At 31.8% G+C, this 21,904-nt stretch overlaps 1 protein-coding gene across 7 annotated transcripts in view; it reads left to right on the top strand.

Annotated features, from left to right (window-relative positions):
- Nucleotides 1-21,904, top strand: part of LOC143922567 (SPARC-related modular calcium-binding protein 2-like) — a 53,543-nt gene extending 31,639 nt beyond the window's left edge. For 2 of the 7 annotated variants that reach the window (XM_077445865.1, XM_077445866.1), the window contains exons 4-12: nt 1,545-1,748; nt 3,608-3,661; nt 7,079-7,284; nt 10,161-10,272; nt 17,186-17,331; nt 17,688-17,877; nt 17,969-18,062; nt 18,183-18,427; nt 19,402-21,904. In XM_077445865.1, the coding sequence (XP_077301991.1) occupies nt 1,545-1,748; nt 3,608-3,661; nt 7,079-7,284; nt 10,161-10,272; nt 17,186-17,331; nt 17,688-17,877; nt 17,969-18,062; nt 18,183-18,427; nt 19,402-19,475 (1,325 nt within the window). In that variant the 3' untranslated portion in view covers nt 19,476-21,904. Of the gene's footprint in view, nt 1-1,544; nt 1,749-3,607; nt 3,662-7,078; nt 7,285-10,160; nt 10,273-14,519; nt 14,715-17,185; nt 17,332-17,687; nt 17,878-17,968; nt 18,063-18,182; nt 18,428-19,401 lie in introns of all 7 variants that reach the window. The other 5 variants (XM_077445869.1, XM_077445870.1, XM_077445864.1 and 2 more) reach the window with 4 other exon arrangements.

Raw genomic sequence — 21,904 nt, 5'->3', positions numbered from 1 at the left:
GAAAAGCAAATAAAAATCATAGACAGAAGAATAAACAATTCTGTAAATGGCTGATTTTAAATTCCTAAACAGAAATGGGTAAACGTTTCGAGGTAAGAAGGCTGATTTTACATAAATTGCCAAAAAAAACCGAGATCCACATAATTAATTGTAGTGAATGTTTACCTACAATTAGTACACATTTTGGAGATGTAATCGTGTGATGGTTTCCGCCCCACTCTTTATTAATCAATGCGTATATGTTACAGTGAAATTATGACAGCGGTGATATTATAATTACATTTTTTACAAATCGATATTGAATTGACATCTCGTATACAGAAAAATCAGATTTGATGATCCAAATGACGGTTTTACATTTACCCGAAACTACATATGTTGACTGTCAAATAACTCGAATTGAACAAATTGCGTTTTATTTAATATCTGGGTGCATGTAAAAATTCATTTTAAAAAATAACCGAAATTACTTAAAAAAAAAAAACGACAAAATTTAAACAATTTTTGATGATTCCTGAAAATATATAAATTTTCAATTTTAATTCCACATTTTTGTGCACTTATTTATGAATCATTCAGTTATCTAACACTGAGAAGTGGATTTGAATTATATTTCTAGATATATACTCATTACCTGAGCTAGGGAAATTATGTATAATTTCACTGAAAAACAATTTCACTGTAATATATAAATATAAAAATGTGAAGATTAGTATATATCGACCGTGTAGTACAGCGGTAACGAACCTATGGCACGCATGCCAAACGTGACACACTATGGATTGACTCGAAAACTATTGGGCACAATTGGTAATAGGGGCAAAGTAAAAAAAAAATGCTAAAAATGAGTACCATAAGCAAAAATATCTACCTTGGCGCATTTTCAATAATGTAAATTAAATTTTAATGAATTTAATGGTTATAAAAGGCGCAGACACACAGGAAAAGCGGGGCCAGATGTTGGTTGCCATTGTGCCGGTGCCAGACATGAGTTCAAAGATGTGATCAAATAAGTGTTCCCCGCTTAAATAGCCCCGCTTTTCCTGTCGAGCGTTCTCACTTTTACCCAGAACGTACAGTACGGCAAGCCTTGGTTTATTCCAGCTGTGAATAGGCGTGTCTTATATGTCATTGTGAATTCGTACGATTCAGTTTCTCCTAAATTTATTCAAAATGGGATCACTATCATTAAAAAGAAAATACATCACCGAAAACACTCCAGTGGTGAGCTTTGGCCTGGCATAGATCAGGCGTGCTTAGCGCTTTTTTCAATGTGCAATGTTAATGTTAAAAAAAAAGCTCGTGCTGCGTACCGCCCTGTGTCTGCGCCTTAGGATACATTCTCCGTTTATGGAAAATTCTCACATAGACCATTTTGATTTATTTTTTCACTCAATTATTATAACTCAAAATTAAGATTTGTGGGCGAGTGAGATCAAAACGGTTCGCCACCGCTGAGCGTAGCACATTCATAAGAGTTTTGTAAAGCCGATTTGTTCTCGCTTGAGTGATATGAAAGATGTTGCAACTGGTGGTCCATATAGATTCGCAGCCGTGTTTGGAAGGCCTGCGCTACATGAAGAAGATGGAGAACTCCGGTGGAAACTCGTTCGTACCCAAGTGCAGACCTGATGGCAGCTATGCACCGGTGCAGTGCCGCAGAGACACCGAATGCTGGTGTGTCACGGCTCAGGGTAAATCTGTACCCAACACTTCCGTCAGGAACGGCAGGCCCAAGTGTCGGAGAGGTAAACTACAACCGATCACATTTATTGTTTCAGCTGAAAAAGAATTTAGTCAAACGTCAAACGCCAGAAAATCAATTTTCATATTTAAAAAATGTATATTTATCATTTTTACATACGAGTACATCTCGGATAGGCAGCAAAGTCATATAATATACATACATACAATACGAGTGTTTTTTTTTTTTAAATAAGAATTGTTTGCATATTGTTTGTACTAACGATACAATTTGACGCCATTGTCACTGTCAAACTGTCACCAATTGATTCAGCAATCGAATTCATCATGAAGCTATTGCCAAACTCATCAAAAATGCTTAAGGGCGCGAACACACAGCGAGGGATGCGGTATCTTGTACGTGGGATATTTTTTTAGATAGTTTTAAACATAAAAAAAACGGGTTTGGTGTAAACGATCGAAAAGCGCCAGACATATTGAACCACAGATTAACTGGATGGCTGCTTTAAACGCAATTCTCGACTTCACGAATGAATAATTGCACTTCAGATGACGAGTAACCTTTCGATGTGCACAGATGCAATTATTAAAATTGAGTTGGATCTTTCTGGCGAGTTTTTAATAATTTAATAAGGATAAATTCGGTATCAGAAGCACAGAACGTATACAGGGTAGGTATGTCGGGACTTCGGGTAGATATCGCTTAGTGTCAGTGCGAGCAGTGCGCACGCATAAGGTACACGTGTCGTTAATCTGTGGTTCAGTCTGTCTGGCGTTTTTCGATCGTTTGCACCGCATCGAAAAAAAACACGCGTATACGGCGTCGTATACGCGGTATCGTGCAGTATATACATGGAATCGTCTATTCTTTGGAGCGGTCTCGTTGAAATTCTATAGAATTGTTTATACTAACTTGACGGTGATATATACCAATTCGAGCCTTCGGCCGGAGCTTGACAGTGATCGATAACGGTGTATCCCATATTTGCAAAAAATATAGCAGAACTTGTCGAAATAATAAGATCAATGAAAAATTTATTCATAGAAAATATGAATAAATTTTTGATAAACTTACATTGTTCGGAGCATAATTTTTTTTTATGCTGAAAAACTCGAAATTTGCTAGACATTTCGAGATGCTGAAAACTTGATAATAGGAAAGTATCATAAATATTTACATTTGTAAAATAATGATCAGAAAACTTAATTTTTTTTTATTTATAACTTTATTGATTTTTTTTTAAATTTAATTATAAATTTAGTAATTTTATGAAATATTTATATAAAATAAGTTTAATAAGCATTAGCGACTCGGGACTTGAATTATTCGAATAATAACGAAAAATTCGAAACGGTTCATAAATTAGAAAATTCAGGTATTAATAAAAATAAGTGCAGTTTAATTTAATAAAACTCAAATTTACAAAAGTTTTGGTCAGATATGTGCCAAGTACGTATAATAGCGTATACACGTACTTAGCTTAAAAGTGGCTTGAAAATGTTGATCACCCCTGATCTGTATAATTGTATGTGAAACGTCCTTATTTGTTAACTTGACGATCTTTTTATACATCATCTAATTTATACATTTTCATATGCTTCTCATGATATTAATTCATTCTACTTCAAATTATCATTAAAAAAAGTACTAATATTCATTAAAATTATGAATGAAATGATATGAATGACTGCATGTTATTATTAATATGAATAATATTTAACATTTCGTTTAATTACAGCGCAGATTTGTATTTAATAAATGTCATTTATGTATTTGTAGATAATCGTAATTGGATTTTAAATTATTAATACATACGTACATATACATATATGTGCCTACATATATAATATTTAGAATTTCGGCATTTTTAGTAATAGTAAGTCCAGCATTGTATCATTACAGAAAAATCTAACACCAGAAGACGATCGTCTATCAGAGGTCACAGCAACCGAGAAGGTAATAAATTATTTCTCTTGATATGCAATATATATGTACATTACTTTGCTGTGTAAAGGTCTATTCATACTTGCACAGCACAGACCGGCTACTGTGCGTAAACAGCTTGACAATGAAAGTACTATTTGGTACATTCTATATAGACAAATTAATTACGTGACGTAGACGTAACAACAAGTAACAGCAATAGCCGACAAAATCTATTCATACTATACAGCAGTACATGTCACCGTGACGTATCGAGCAAAACCGGCTTTCTTTGGCCACTGTAGAAATTCACGTACGACGTGACGCATCTGAATATTTTCAGAAACGTCATATTATGACTAAAGAGCGGACCCAGAGCGCGCTGTTCATTGTTCACATGTTGTAAATGCATTGTTTAAGGTTTGCCGAACCTTTTTTACAAAGCATTTACAATAATGGAACAATAGACAATATTGATACGACGATACGACACAAGCAATATTGCGCCGTATCGTCGCGCTCTGTAATGTATATGTAAGCCGATTTTGCCTTGCACTCAGCCAAAATTTGTCCGAACGTGCGCTGCTGTACAGTAGTCTTTTCTAAGTAGTCTTTTCCATGCACTACTGTGTTTTGCAGTGCTGGATGGTATGAATAAAAAAATAATACACAAGCAGTTGATAAAAAATAAACAATCTAATGGTAAATATTGTAATTACATATGTATGTATGTATATGCATGCTGGTTTAAAATATCCTCCGAATATCAAAATAACAAAAATCGAATTGCAAAAAAAATCTGTTTGTTGATGAAATGTAGGAATAGATATATTTTTTTACATTAATCATTGATTTAATAACTCTTGTATAAATATGCATGTCTCTAGTAATGTGTAAAGCCCATTGTATATTTGCGTAGTTAATTTTCAAACGATATGAATACATATGTCGTGATGATAGTTTTTTTTATTTATTTTTTGAGAGTTGATTAAAAAATTACGCCTTGTTATCTTCTATACGAAAATACATGTTAGTTTATTTGTCTGCTATGCAAATACATACTGTAGATGGGGTTTGAAAAGGCTCGGTGTCAAGATTCTTGCAACAATTTTCTTGCAACGTCATGCGAGTGTGTTACTATACATATGTAGATTTAATATTCTTTAAAATGGGTAATCTCAAAACACATTGTTCTTTACTAGTCTGTGTTTATACTTGAAGGGTAGAGACAACTTGCTGTAAGCACTGAGGCCTTGTGATCAAAATCGTTTCATTGAAAAGTATCAGGATGGTTTAAAAATCTATAGCAAAAAGTCATTCCGACTCACTTCAACTATTGCATATACGTACACGAGTATTTATATATCAACTTATTGCGTATTAAAATGCCAGTTCCTTGTTTAAATGATTAAATCATCTTGTTATGTAGTTGTATCTACATCGTAGTGGATGTGCCCTATCTGTTGTTACAATAATGAACTTCAATTGATATAAAATAACCATTTAAACCTAAGAGTGGCTCGTTTCGTTCAATTATATCACAATATAGAGCAATGGATTTAATTAATTGCATTGAATTGTATACAGTTTTTGTTGGAGATGGCTCTTATTTTGTTAGCAATTTTATATTTTGAAACTAACAAAAAGTCTCATAGAATATTTTTATTACTACATATTTTAGAAATGTTGAATAATCTTTTTTTTTTTAATTATACCTCAACCATTACACTGTTCGACAGGAAAAATGGTTCAGAGACGAGATATGACTTTTCTTATAGACCTATACCCAAATTAGTTTATTTTATCGAGATAAGCCAGTTATCAATATAATTTTTGTTATTGATCCACAAGAATAGTTGAAATATGATTTTTCTTAGTGGAATTTTATTTAATTCTCATATAAAGACAATTTAATATATTATCCCTATTAATTCAATTCAGATTCGTGTAAATGCGAGTAAATAATAGTACGAGCTTTTAGCTCGAAATTTTACCGATTTAAAATTCAGCACACTAATACAATTTTAAAATCTTTAAAAAGTGCCCAGAATAATAATCATACATTGGATTTTGATCTTTTAGGGTTGGGCAAGTATTTGTTGAATTAAATTATATCTAAAGGCTAGTGGAAATATAAAAAAATTACATTTTCTTCTTTCGCTATCAACTTAAACATGCACATGCACTATGTATATATATATATTTTTTTAATCAATCAGAGGGAGAATTTTAGTCTTCGCGTTTCATAGAAAATATTAAGTTTCCTTTGAATAGGTACTCAAAATTATAATACATACATAGATATACAATTCCCCTCTTGTTTGAAAAACAATTGTTACTTATCGGTTATATGGGCGCATTTGAGCATCGAGTATCCACATATAAATACAAATACACAACACTTACATGAATGGTCTATAGGTGTCGCAAACAGTTGAAGTTAAGTGACAGTAGGCAACCATGGATTGACGTTACATCGAACAATATCGATAAATATCGAAAAAGCATTTCATTTCAAAACAATTTTATTTCACATACCTATACGATTCTCTCTAAAATGAAGCAATACTGGCCTCCATCAAAACATACATATGTAAAATTCATAGACATACATATACTATTCATCTATTCAAAAAAAACAATAGCAGCAAAATTTAAAACAATAATAGAAGTAGACATAAAATATAAATACATATATTAATGGTTAAATATAAGGAGAAAAATAGGGAATGTCTTGCAGCAACAGTCAGCACTAATATACATATATATGTACATTGTACAAGAACCAGCCGTGAATACAAAACATCCCCGTGAGGCCCGAATGGGAGTGAGAAGATCAAAATTCACTCATACACCACATCCAATTATGAAAATAATGATGAGTGCAGGCTACCAGACAAATTAGTTAAAATATTCTCTGATAACCTACGCTCACTGACGTGGAAAATATCACATCCAGGCATGGCAGGAACGATTTCATTAAGAAGTCACTTACATTAAGATGATAGCTTAGATTTCATTAAGACGTCGCTTACATTGAGATGATATGTAGATAGCTTACATTAAGAAAAAATATACATATGTATAATAAAATGATTTGTAAAAAAAATGAGTTTTATCGATACTATTCGATGTAACATCAATCACTGATTGCCTATTGTCACTTTACCAAAACCGTTTGCGACACCTAGAGGCCATTCATGTAACTGCCGTGTATTAGTACGTGTGTATACTCTATTCTCAAATGCGCCCGTGTACCAAATTATTTTAGTTTTATAAATTATGACAATTCCCTGAAAAATATAAAAGATTCTCGAGCCCGGTCTATGAAGTGACCATTTTTTAAAACCTTTTTGATCCCTAATAATAAGCAACGTACTCCTTTGTGAGATAAAATCACTGAACATATGTATTTGCTGCTGAATGTAAGGAATATACTTGTCGTTTCAGATTGCGGAAGAGCCGACAAGGCACAGTTCAATTTGAACCTGGTCAATATGCTCAGCAAGGAGTTTGACAGGGAGAATCCGGTGATACCGTCGATAAACGGAAAGGACACAGTGGTCGTCGAGTGGAAATTCAATTTGCTGGACAAAGATGACAACAAATACTTGGATAGGAATGAATATAAGGCGATCAGAAGGACTATTAAAAAGGTCAATCCGACAATAATAATGCGACCAAAGTCAATCGGCTAATGGCGAATTTAAACATAAAAAATTAATTATATATTTACACTTACATATGTATGTACATACACGTGTGCCATTGTACTGTGAATCATTCTTGTGTATATTATGCAGAACTGGTTCGCACAATCAATGAAATAATGATGCACTATCTGTTGAAATACTCTGCCATTACGCACATTGCATCGTTGACCTGCTTGTGAGTGCATTATTGTAAATTTACAATCAATTTTTATTCTGCTGCATAAAAGATCATTAAGAATGGGAGCGGAGGCAATTAAACAATTAGCAGATTGAAAATTAACGCTTAAATCAAATAGCAAATTTTCTTTTGTATACATACATACATATATAAGTCATATATACATACATATAAGTCACATATATTGCATCGCACAAAACCTTCCCTAGCATAATTTTTAGACTTCAAACCACCTGGGTAGTTGAAGGATAACATCCGACCGCAAATTCAATTCAAATACTAACTACGAAAAGTTTCCGAAAGCACGGTGACCTATCTCCAAAAAATGACATATTAGCATAGTGCTATCCCATTGGTTTTATTCCGCTTAGGAATACTAACTTCTCAATTGAAGCATTCATTTTCGAGATATTGTTTCCGCCCGACAATAAAAACACGTTCATTTTAATAGTGTCCGCTATTGGCTTAGGCCCTTCCCTTCATTTATTCAACGTCAAAGCAGTTGGGGTCTTCACATTGATAAGGATAGTCAGCATTTATTTAAAGCGTAGCAAGTCTAATTGTGTATTATCTTTCCTTGGGCGACATTTGAACTGTCATCGAGCATGAAAGACGATGCAATGAAGCATTTCACAATGTGTTATTTCACAGGAATTGTGTCTTGAGTATTAACCAGCTTATTTTATCGCGCGAAATGAATATACATACATTGGAGCGGCATTCATTTTGCTCAAAAGAAAAAAAATGATTTGAAAAGTAGCATAATAGGACATAAATACAGTGTACTCTCGATTATCCGCGCTAATGCTGGGGAGTACAGGACTGGATAATCCGCAGTATCAATTTTTGATATCGTTTCTATCATTTGAGTGACAATATAAACAATATCCGCATCGATCTTGCATTGGAAACGATTGTTAAAGCATTTTAAATATTCTATTAATCTCCATATTTCAGATCGATCAATCTCTTCACAATGTAATAAATCTATTTCCACGTTAGGAAGAATTGGTTTTACTTTCCAACATTCCGTGTATAGCATCCAATACACTCATCTTTTTCCAGAAATTCATCAAGTCATCATCTTCCTCAGCAATAGTTTTGAGAAGACCAACACGGTAAAGCTTTAATGATATGACACCTTGGTCCATGGGTTGAATTAGACTAGTAATATCAAGCGGTAAAAATTTAACATCATAAGACCGTCGGGTTTTTTTTAAATAGAGTTTCATTCGGATGAGACGGAACATTATCTATTAACAATACTGCTTTCTTTTGCAACCCTTTACTTTTTATTAACCTCTCACTCCAGGAACCCATTTAGTCTTGAACTGATCTTCGAAGATCTCTATCCATTCATACTCCTTTTAGGTTACAATAATCAACAGGAATATTTTTTATTTCAGTCCCTTGAATGATCTAGATTTTTTCGATTTTCCAATTAACAAAAGTTCCATTCTATGAATTCCTGATGCATTTACACAACACATGAGTGTAATGCGCCCTTTTTAAATGACTTTTGTCTGGGAATTGACTTTTCTTTTGAAGCTTTTTCGTTGGAAAACACTTCCAATATGCCTGCCTCATCTGCATTGATCGGGTTGCAAATATTCTTGAAATCTGATGCAGAATTTAAGAACAGCTTAAACACAACCACTGAGACGTTCTCCTTGTATTGTAAGTTCCTGAATACCATACCGTTCCTTACATCTGGTCAGCCATCCAGATGGAAATCCAAAAAGTAATTAAACATGTAAATAACTGAACATACATACGAATCTTTATACGAGTCTATGTCGCAACAGACGCGTATTCTTATTAAAAAATAATGATAGTCGAGAGTACACAGTAGCATCCTTTTAAAATATAAAGATTAATCAAATTGAAATTGAGAATGCAATCTAGTATTTGATTTGATATGTTGCCGTTATACATAAGCTACATAATAATGACCGAATTGATGTACATATTTGCTGTAACGATTGAAACTTTTTGTCATTCATTACTTTTTTGCGCTATATTGTCAATATATGAGCCGTTTGAAAGTGGCACAAGTCCACTTTTCTTCATTTCGAGAAACATCAAATATAATGTATTGCGTTCAACAATATTTAAAAATACTTGTGGCATGTATACGTTTATTCTGCTTTTCTGGGATTATGGACATATCGAATTAAAATAAGTGATAACAATTTGTGAATGAAATCAAACAGAAATAGTGTTTTTGGAACCGAAAATTCGACTTTCGCCACTTTGAAACATAACGGCTCATATACAAGCGAATACTTTCGCCATGCGATTTTTATTCTTAACGTTTTTGTTTTTCTTTTTTATAATTTACATTATTTTGTATATGAACCTTTTTTTTTAATAATTTGCTTATAATTAAATCAATTTTACAATATTGATAATTTGCAATAAATGCCTCATGCATGTTGATATTTGTATCTAAGTATCGATATCATGTATGGGTCTTTAAATGCCTAGACATTTACTTTATGTAGAAGGTGTCGGTATCGGTGAAGGTTTTTAAGCTCAAAGATTAATTGCTGCTCTTCTCGTTTTACTTTTGCATGGCGATAACGAACGATCTGTATTTTTATTTAATCATCAATTTCAAATATGATGTGAACATATACAGGTGGTGAAGCCTTATCGGTGCGCGAGGACTTTGGATTTATGCGACGCCGACCAAAACGGAATGATTACCAAACCGGAGTGGGTGAGCTGCATCATGAATAACACTCACAACTGTGAGTACCCTATATGTATAACATTACACTGTTTTATTAATAACGTATGTATGTATCGGAGCGTATTCACTTTTGTACACATTTTCTAAAATTTCGTTGGGATTTCTCACACAACACACCGACGGTGGCAATCACACTGGTTTTGAGGAAAGTTCACGTTGCAATAATAAATAACTATATACTTGTTTTTTTTTTGTTAACATAGACATACGAATAACACAAACATAACAAATCATGGGTCACAGGGTTTGGTGTTCTTTTTATTGTGTTCACAGTGTAAATAAGTACACTCTTTTCATTCTGTAGGTTCTTTGACCATTTGGATGTTATCATAGTCCGTAAGTATTCTTTGTTATATGTTGTACGTGAGTATATTTTTGTTGTATGTGATTTTCAACCGTCAAATCACAGTCAATGTGCCGATGACATCTTATGGATGTTGCTATTTATACAAACATACATACTGTATTTATAAAGTATTCATCAAAGCCGTTTAAAGTTATTAAATACAGGCTGTATACATAGCCACAATCAAGTCTTATTGACGTGTAATTGTAATATCATTTCATTGAATCACCATCGTCATTATTCTGTATAAAAAAAGCTTTTACATACTATTATTTTATATAAATATAAAAGATGCAAAAAATTAGACAACAGTCAGAACTGCAATAAGCTATTATAATTTACATAGAAAGTGACCAATATGTAACATAATTTTATCAATCGTGTATTTTATTACAATTAAATTTCATTTTTTAGACACTGCAGATCAATATATAATACATATAATAATATTCCATTAATTTAAGTTCTGTTTTTTCAAAACCAATGAATTGCAGATTGAACTTTAGGGAATTCTAAAGTCTAGAAAAATTAATGTCACTTTACATATAACTATTTTAAAATATACAAAAAATTCGTATGAAATCTAATGTAAATGTGAAATTGTTAAAATTTTAATATAATACTTGGTCCAAATGAAGTTTCATGCAGTGATAATACTATATAATGTTAAAAAAAATTATGAATCAATTAACATTATTATTAATTTGTAAATATAAACATCAGTTTTAATTGACTTCCAATCCAAGAATGCTTTATTCTTAAAAATATATATGTACTCTTTTATTTTTGATTATGAAATAGTGTAAGCTATTCAAAATGAAAAAGATCTGATTATGTGAGTCATAATATTATTTATTTACAAACAGAGGTACTTCCCTGTTATCGTGGGTCAAAATATATTTTTTAATTTGTTTATTTATATACATATGTATATATATTTTAGATATATACATATATAGTTTATTTGTATACATATATACAATTATATATGACATGATGAAGGCCATAACGCTTTTATACAATTCAAAAGTGACTCGAATACGTCGTCATTGTATTCAGGGTCGCCGAGAGGAATCCCGGGCCCTGGAAAAATAATTCCATACCCTATGACAAACTAAAAAAAATTCTTATATAAGATATATGTATTTTTAATATGCGAAAAATCTGTTTAGAACTATTAGAAAAATACCTATATGTTAAATGCTATTTTTTGAAATAATCGAATAAGAACGTATGATATAACAGATACGATTTCACAAGGACACAAAAAAATCGAAACGGATCGAAAAATAATAAACATTTAGCATTAAAGAAATATATGCATTTTTATGTAGAATAATATAAAATGTTTTTACGTACACTTGGATTAGGCCGAGTAAGTGCAATTGGATTAGGCCGAGTAGCATCCCAGAGACTGTGTGACCATTGTAATTGGTTTCGAGGATTATCTCCCCCGAATGCACTTAGCGGGGGTAGCCGTAACTTGGGGTCGCATTCCGGTAGAGTTATCAGAACCCACACCGGTAGCGTGGGACATCTAGTACGTGACCATAACAATAGGCAAGCAAACCAGACGTTGAAGATGCCTTGAGCAACCGACCCGTTATAAGGCGGTACTTATGCGATATGAAGACATTCTGGACGGAGCACTGCCAGTGCGTGTATCTGCTTAATCACCAATAAATGCTGTAACACGACATTGGCCTTTAACTTGGATCCTCCACCCACCCCTACGCAACAATATCAATATCGATCAGTCGAACGTCCCAACACGGGACCCCTCATGTAGTCTGGGCCCTGGAACTTTAACACCAGCTTCCCCCCCCCCCCCCCCCTCTCGGTGACCCTGGTTATATTCAACCTGCTGTCTCCAAACGAATTCGGTTTAGTATGACTCCAAATGACGACATGCTGCTCCTTGATGTCGTTTGTCGTTTGTTGCATTTTACCGATCCCCACATTCTCTCAACGTTCTAGGTGTGAACGTCGAGATGATTCATTTTAAATGGGGAAGTCAACGTTTTTGCCTGTGATCGGGCACTTCGACCAGAAAACGCTTGTGTGTCTTCTGGCATATCTAATCTATCGAAAATCCACTGTGGAGGAAACACTCGGCTGGTGAGATTCTTGCGCTTGGTGGACAAGCTCTAGTTGATTTCGACGATCAACCATTTGTCCCCAATCTTCTGTTTTGGCTGTTGTCGATTCAAAGACTTTTCACGTGTAATTATTCCAGTTGACGGTTGGGTTCTTTTTCATGCGCAATTCCTCGTTGGACAGTTTGCCCAACGACAATTCCTTGGACCAGAAATAAGAGAAACGAATGGTTCATCTCGTGACCATTGTGATAAACCATCTTATTTGGAATGACGCCTCGTTCTTGTAATAATTATACGACTTCCTTTTCCAAACGAGGTAGTTTGGAAACTCTAATTTTGTTGAATAGAAATATAAAATCAAATGAGAAAAAATAATTTTGACCAGCGATAACAGGAAAGTATTCAAACATATGTGTACATATAATTTTTTATTTTTTGAAAAGGCTAAATAGCATCAAATAAATTTCGTTTGGGATAAGATAAATGTACAATGTATGTATGTATGTACTTGATGTAAAAAAGCTTGTAAAAAAAAGACTATGGTAAGAAACTCGAAGAATTTTTGGAAGTGATGTTTTACAGAAAAAATTATCATATTTATAACGAATACTTTTAACTTTGCTCACGTTGTAGAGAATTACTATTTTGATTTTGATTTTTAAATGCTTTTTATTATTACTAAATTATGTACACAATACATCTTATATCTATTTTAATAGCTACTGATCTACTGATCATTTTTTATTTTACAATTTTAATTTAATTTTGTTAGTAATCATAGTATTATATTATTCTAATGTTAATCTACAGCATAATAGGAAAAAGAGCTCAAAAACCTATTTACAATCCTTATACATATAAATGCTCATAATACATCTAATACATAATATTAATTAAAGACTCACTAAAGTCGATGACCTAAAGCCGATTGTGTTTAGGTAATCTGTGTTTATACCTGAAGGGTATAGACATTTTGTTGTAATCACCGAGACTCTTCACAAGTGTGTTAATATGGTTATTAAAGATTCTGTTATAGAATCTACTGGTTAGTTTGTTAGTAATTTCTCTAACAAAATTATTATTTAAGACATTGAAAAAGTATGGAACACAGCCGATTAAATTTAAATTTCTAAAATAAATGCTATGTTTGTAAAATATGTATCTATATACTCTTGAAATTTCATTAGCTTAAGGTGAGCAGTCACATAGAGATATATCAGCAGGCAAGCTTCTTGACTACAGCATTTGTCATAGTCAAAGATGCCACAACAGACCATATGGAATATACACATATCAAGAGGCAAATTCCTGGACTTCATTCTTGAGAATCATCTGTCACAATAAGTTTTTTATCAAATGCGTCAAAACATTAAAATTTGTCGTTTTATATTATTCAAACTGATTTAATTTGAACAGAAAAAGTATTGTATGTAAGTTGTCTTTTGTTGGGAGACCAAAATGGCTAGAGATTAGTCTGCAATGAAAACTACGTGAATTTCCACTTTCAGGTTGGCGAAGTAGTAACATCAAGTTGCCAAAAAATCTCAATTCATCAAAATAATTTGTAGATAGACATTTCAGCTCGCAGGATGGCTCCCTTTATACTTTTTATATTGTTTGTGTGCATGTTTCATTTTTGCCGGAGTTGACGTCGAAACATGGTGTGATTTCTATTTATTGATAATGCAATTTTTCGAAGCGATCCTAACGATGTAACGTACCTGTAGTGTTTTTGGGTTAAGGCAGATCTGCAGAATTATTCTTTAGTCTCTTTCCGTTTGTTCTTGTCGCTGAACTCAGACGAAGGCCGGGCGCGGGCGCCGGGGGCTGATAGAGGGCAAAGTGCCTTTGCCAAAATCCCACCGGAGGGAGGAATTGACGATGACGATGATGGAATTGATCAAGACGTTGGGCTGTCCGGAGGTAAGCGTGCCGACCATCGACCGCACCGCCACGGGCCATCATATAAGATACTGAAAACTAAGCCCGCACTGTGTATGTAATAACATGTGTTTCAAATTTAATGAATGATATTATATAATACATATACACATATATATATATATATATATACATATATCTCTTTTTGAAAAGACTCGAGTAAAGATTGAGTGAATAGTTGATAATGGGTAATTTGCAAGTGTTCCGACTCTCTATGAATAATATACTTCTTTCTGGATTAATGCATTTATAGTGCTTTGGTAATACAGAGTGCGGCTAAACTCCCTTTACAATCTTTACTATAAAACGGAATATAGTAAATTAATGTTTCATTTTTAAATTTATGCTCATAATTTGATTAATAATATATTTTCATATTTTTCTATTATTTCTTGTGGTATTCGATGTCTTCCTCTATGGTTTTTGTATCCAATTGATCCTCACTATTCAAATTTATGTTGATGGGCAGTTATAATGTTTTAAAATGTCTACATATAGATATGTATATTGACAATAGATAGTTATTTTTGCAGAATTCAGATTACGTTTTGTAATCGTGATTAAATTGATTTTGATTTTTAAATGCTTTTTAATATTACTAAATTATGTTCACAACACATTTTATATCTATTTTAATAGCTACTGATCTACTGATCATTTTCTATTTTACAATTTAATTTAATTTGGTTAGTAATCATAGTATTATATTATTCTAATGTTAATCTACGGCATAATAGGAAAAAGAGCTCAAAAACCTATTTACAATCCTTATACATATAAATGCTCATAATACATCTAATACATAATATTAATTAAAGACTCACTAAAGTCGATGACCTAAAGCAGATTGTGTTTAGGTAATCTGTGTAATCGTGATTAAATGAAATTCCAAAGTATTAAGTAAAATAAAATAAAACAAAAATTGGCAAAAGCAAAAGAAAAAATAATTTCGTAAAATAGTAAAGATGATTTTGCCGCATTTTGTATCACCGGATCTTTGCATCTGTAATGTGGCAGTTGTGTATGATATGTACATATATATGTATGTACATATGTATTATTAACAAGTTTTCCAAGTCCACGTCTAGGCGAACGTAGATGAATCGTTAGCGAAGACGAGTTACCTAGTTATAATAGCAAGTATATGCCTCGCATCTATGCATTTATTAATCGTACTTTTGTGCTTTTTAGCTTTTGAGATTTTATTGAAATTATGTCATTTGAAAGTTTTTCGTCGATTTCGTGATTGAAATTCATTAATTTGATTGTTGATTCATTTATCATACATACATATATTTCAATATGATAGAACATACTATTTAACATTCAATCTCAAAATCGACCAATATTCCTTTCTATATAAATATTTACAATACATTACAGGTATTTTATTATTATTGTAAAAATATTTTACTATTTTCGCATGCAGTTATGTAAAGCTTAACAGAACATACGTCAATACATTATTTTTTGCACCTCATTAGTATCATTATTTATGTTTGGAAATGGTTAACACATACTTTATCTATTGTGCATTGTCATTACTAATATATTATTGCTATTTTTTTTTTGTATATATTTTCTAATATGCATGCCTATTTACAATAAGGTGTATGCTTCTGTATAAAATTTTTCATTTGTATATGTCTTATTAATTTGTATGTATATATTGTCTGTATTATAAACTCATTCTATGTTTTGATTTTCAATGTGACATGAATTATTATTATTATATTTATTTATTTATGCAATGCCGATAAACATATAATTTAACATTTTACATTATAAAATTCAGCTCAATGTATTTTATTATAAATAATGCTTTTTATGATTATTTAACTTACATATATGAATGAACTCTTTGAGATAGGTTGATCGACACATAATTTTTTTTGAAAGATCTGTCAAAATCATCCATAAGTACATATCAAAGGATCTTGATTAGTATGAATGCTGTAGAGTTACCATTAAAGAATACAAATAGATCCTAAGACACTGTCGTAAGACAAAATAGTATCATATAAAAATAATTTTTAAGTTGTACGGTTTGTTATAAAGTCTCACTTTTGATTGAACATATGTAATATATTTATATTTACTGATTGAACATATGCAATATATGTAAGTAATACATATTGATTAAATGATATGGCAACTGAATAAATAGTTACCATTTATATCCAAAATAGCTTCTATTTACTCTCGCCGACGATTCAAACAGCTTTTTTGGGGATTTTTTTACTAAAATTTTGATTGAAAAATAAATCAGTCGAAGTATTGTAGCTCAAAAATTGATACACAAACAAAAATATCAATTAAATTGTACAAAAACATTCAGAATGCCTACATATATTCATTCTCTTGCGGTTCAACTGAGATGGTAACTCTACAGCGCTAAAATAGAAGAAATTTGTATCTCAAAGAGTTGACATGATTAAAATCATAATTATACCGTGAGCTATATCGGTATTATTATAAAAACATTCTAACTAGCCCAACTAATGTTTATTACAATTTTCATACAGTGCTGCAAGGAAGTGTACCAAAACTATCTGGCCATCCACCAGGTTTTAACGATGACTCCTTGGATAGAAACAAAGACGATGGCGATTTATCTGATTGTCTTTCGGACAGAAAATCCATGCTCGATGAACAAGCAACCGTTATGCAGGTAAATCTATTCTTCATTGTGAAAACAAAATTTAAACACTTACACCTGGTCGTATAGAACAGCGTGTCTTAAGGTAAATATTTCTGAAGTAAAACTTTTTTAAAGATGGTATAGTGACTTGCTTTTATGTGGCGTTTGAGTGTTTTAATACATATTAACATAATCCAGTTTAATATTACAGTTAAGTTTGGACAGCTCTAATGTTTTTACGAATGCTTTAGAATTCAATAGTTTGCTAGATAGTACGAATAAAGGTAATGCGTATCGTATTGCGATAACTCTAAGAATGTGTTAAAAGCAAAAAAATATATCTAATGTATGTAGTAGACACAAATATACATTTGATTGTTTGATAGAAAAACGATACAGTGAGTTACGTCCCAGAGTGTACTGCGGATGGTCGCTACCGTAGGATACAATGCTATCCGCAGACAGGATATTGTTGGTGTGTTAACGAGGACTCTGGAGTACCAATATCAGGAACGGCAATAAAAGATGAGCCACCCAAATGTGATGCATTTTCTACACCCAGCCGCCCAATGAAAGGTATGTGTAGTGATTTAAGTGCATGTTATATGTACGTATATACTTAAGTTAAATTGTATAATTGAGTTTTTGCTAAATTGATTAATTCCAGGCTGCCCCGAACAAAAAAAAGCAGTGTTCCTTCAAGATTTGATGAAATTGCTGAAAAATCAAATGGTTATGAATACTAATAGAACAGGACTAATGTGTGTATTGGGTTTATTTTTGATTTGTCTTGTCTTCCGACTTGTCTTTCAAGAAATACATATGTAGGTGTTATGTTATGTTGTGCGTCTAGCTGATACGTCTGTCGTTGTTTCGAATAGGCAAACATCCCAAGAAGAGGAGATCGCCATTTGGAATTTCGTCATGTTCGATATTAACAAAAACTCAAATTTGGAAAGAAAAGAGTGGAAGACATTCAGACAGCTCGTGTCGCAAAATCGTCACTTGCGAAGATGCGGAAAAAAGTTTCCCAGATATTGTGACGTCAACAACGATAACAAAATCACCATGACCGAGTGGTTGAATTGCTTGAACGCACAACGGAAAGACACTGAAATTGTAACCAGTAAGTACATATATACATACATTTTTTTGGTATTTCATTAAGTTCAATAAGTATGAAAGGCGATGAGTCTTTCTTTTTTGTCTTTTGGGGACTTAAACTCTTTCTCGGCACTAAAAGTACGAAGTTTTTCAAGTCTTTTAACTATACGACACGCGCTAATATGTACATACATAAGAGTATTCCGATTCCGTCTCACGTAATTTTTTTTAGTTTCATTTCTTAATTCTTGATTTGAAAAAATTTTTATATTTTTCTGATTAGCTGTTAATTTATAAATGAACTCGTTGGCCCGTCCCCAGATGAAAAATTGTAAAGGGGTCAAATCAGGTGATCGAGCAGGCATGCTTTGACTCCTATTTTATCTCTTAAAGTAAATTTAGTTTTTACCTCTTTACCTCTTAAGGTAAATTTAGTTATTTCCTACTCGACAAATTTTTAAAAGTCTTGAAAATGAAATTAAAACAAAAAACCACAATACTTTGTACTGAGATATGTATGGCTCAAAATGTTTTAAATGATACGAGCTATCAACACTTCAAAGCCTTGTACTTCATAACACTCTGTATATGCATCTGTAACTTATATAAAAAAAACGATTTGTCAAACAGTAGGTTTCTCCACACTTTGATCTATTTTAGATATGATAAAAATACCAAAGTATTATAGAAACACTTGTGTCTCAGATCTGCATACATTGGGTATGGTGAGTCACTCTTTGTTAGAAATTCAATATTCATATGCATAGAAATCATATGTATGTATATACATGCGCGAAATTGGAGTTAGAGTCGTTGGAATTTTCAACGACTCCCACTCCACAGCCCTATTTTTATCTGAAAGTGGTGTATTTTATTTAACCATTGGTACTAAAGATGAAAGAGACGTATTTCCCAAAAGTGTCTATCAACATATTATTGTGATTTTTTTGTATGTATTGTTATTTAGTCTCACATTATACGTGTGTTTTGTTATAGCGAAAATCAAGTCCGTGACATTTTCCAAACGAAAAGGCCCTAATCCTCTGGAGGCATATTTGAAAGGCGATTAAGAAAAAGATGTAAAAAAATCAGCAGGCACCCAGTGATAGAATGTGAACATTGTGATTTTATTATAGATTAAGCTGTGTGTAAACCATCAAATATAAATTATCGAAGTGAAAGAAAAAACTCACAAGAAACATTGTTTACCATCTAATTGTAAGCGAATGGTGTGTGTGTGTGTGTGTAAAATAATGAAGTAACATAATTGTATAAAAATATCAGTATAACACAAACAATCCAGTATGTGGATGTGAGCTGCATCATTATAAAGTCAATACAAAGTCGTGTTTAAACGCAAGTGCGGAGACGACATATAGTAGAATCATCTTTCGGAATGTTTTATGTAATTTCAGAAGATTTGAAGTGTTGGATGAAGGTTTTCTTTTCTTCTTGAAATCTTTTCGCTTAGGATGCATTGTATAACATCAGAGTGTTCTGGAAGATGTAAGTCGACTTTAAGCCTCCCGTGGTGGATGTTTTTATGTATAAAAAGAAAGTCCTTTATGAATGGTGTGGTGTAAGTGGTGCGTTTTTTTGTTATACTGAACATTTTTAAGGCAAATTAATGATCGCAATCGACGTAATTTGTATATGTATGTATGTAGATATTTTTTAATGAAATTCAGAAGAATTAGTGATAGTATTACTAAATATAAAATTTATAAGTGTATACAGTGTACCCCCGATTATCCGGGCTAAGTAGTCGGTAGGGGGCACGGATAATCTTAATTATTGATTTTTGTTTTTTGTTTAATAATGCAACAGACAACAGGTTTATTAAATATTTATTGAGAAAATCTGTGATTTTTTGTGTTTTTGAGAATATTTCCTTTAAAAATTCTTTTGTTGTTAGTATGATATATGTATATGTATAATGTTTTCTTATTTTTAACCTTAATATGAAAATGGTAGAAAAAATTCAAAAACTTTCTCACATGATCATTTAAGTAATTACTTTTTAATTGTTTTATTACTTTATCTGCATTTGCATAGTTTTGTAAATTTGCTATTAATACACATGTTTAAGATATTATATAAGACTTAGAACGTAAGAAGTTAATAAATCTTTTCCTACACCTGGATAAATTATCTTTGATGATATAATGGATTCTACTACCTTTATTTTGGATCAATATTGAATATACACGTGCATAGCACTTTATTTTTAATATGTTAAAAGTCGTCATAGGTGTTTAGAATGTTTCATTCACGACATAATTCTTTGATCCATGGATTGAATTAAAGGTGGTAAAAATTGTTCTAACATCAGCCAATCGTTCAACACATTTTTATTTTTAACCTTAATATGAAAATGGTAGAAAAAATTCAAAAACTTTCTCACATGATCATTTAAGTAATTACTTTTTAATTGTTTTATTACTTTATCTGCATTTGCATAGTTTTGTAAATTTGTCATTAATACACATGTTTAAGATATTATATAAGACTTAGAACGTAAGAAGTTAATAAATCTTTTCCTACACCTGGATAAATTATCTTTGATGATATAATGGATTCTACTACCTTTATTTTGGATCAATATTGAATATACACGTGCATAGCACTTTATTTTGAATAGGTTAAAAGTCGTCATAGGTGTTTAGAATGTTTCATTCACGACATAATTCTTTGATCCATGGATTGAATTAAAGGTGGTAAAAATTTTTCTAACATCAGCCAATCGTTCAACACATTTTTATTTTTAACCTTAATATGAAAATGGTAGAAAAAATTCAAAAACTTTCTCACATGATCATTTAAGTAATTACTTTTTAATTGTTTTATTACTTTATCTGCATTTGCATAGTTTTGTAAATTTGCCATTAATACACATGTTTAAGATATTATATAAGACTTAGAACGTAAGAAGTTAATAAATCTTTTCCTACACCTGGATAAATTGTCTTTGATGATATAATGGATTCTACTACCTTTATTTTGGATCAATATTGAATATACACGTGCATAGCACTTTATTTTTAATAGGTTAAAAGTCGACATAGGTGTTTAGAACGTTTCATTCACGACATAATTCTTTGATCCATGGATTGAATTAAAGGTGGTAAAAATTTTTCTAACATCAGCCAATCGTTCAACACATTTTTATTTCATAAAAATATAAATTGGATGTGTGCACTAGTGACCCTCCCTTAAACTATCCAGAGTTAACTGTAGTGAATCGTCGTTTTGTTTTAAAATTTAAATTGTCATAGCCAAATAAATATATGAATGACTAATTGAAAGTCTCCAATTGGGTAAGATCATGTAATTGTGGATGTTTTTGTATATATTATAATTATACATAGGAAATAAGTAAAACTAGTAAAATAAAGTGTGAAATGTGAAAAAGTATGTTTAGATAAGTATGTATGTATTAAAATTAAATACCTGTTTATGTTTAATATGTAAATATTTTCAATATATCAATACAAATATT

This window comes from Arctopsyche grandis, chromosome 2, assembly GCF_051622035.1.
Source record: "Arctopsyche grandis isolate Sample6627 chromosome 2, ASM5162203v2, whole genome shotgun sequence".
In the NCBI taxonomy this organism is placed as follows: domain Eukaryota; kingdom Metazoa; phylum Arthropoda; class Insecta; order Trichoptera; family Hydropsychidae; genus Arctopsyche; species Arctopsyche grandis.
Note: the sequence above shows the minus strand (reverse complement) of the source record. Positions and strands in the feature narration are given on the sequence as shown.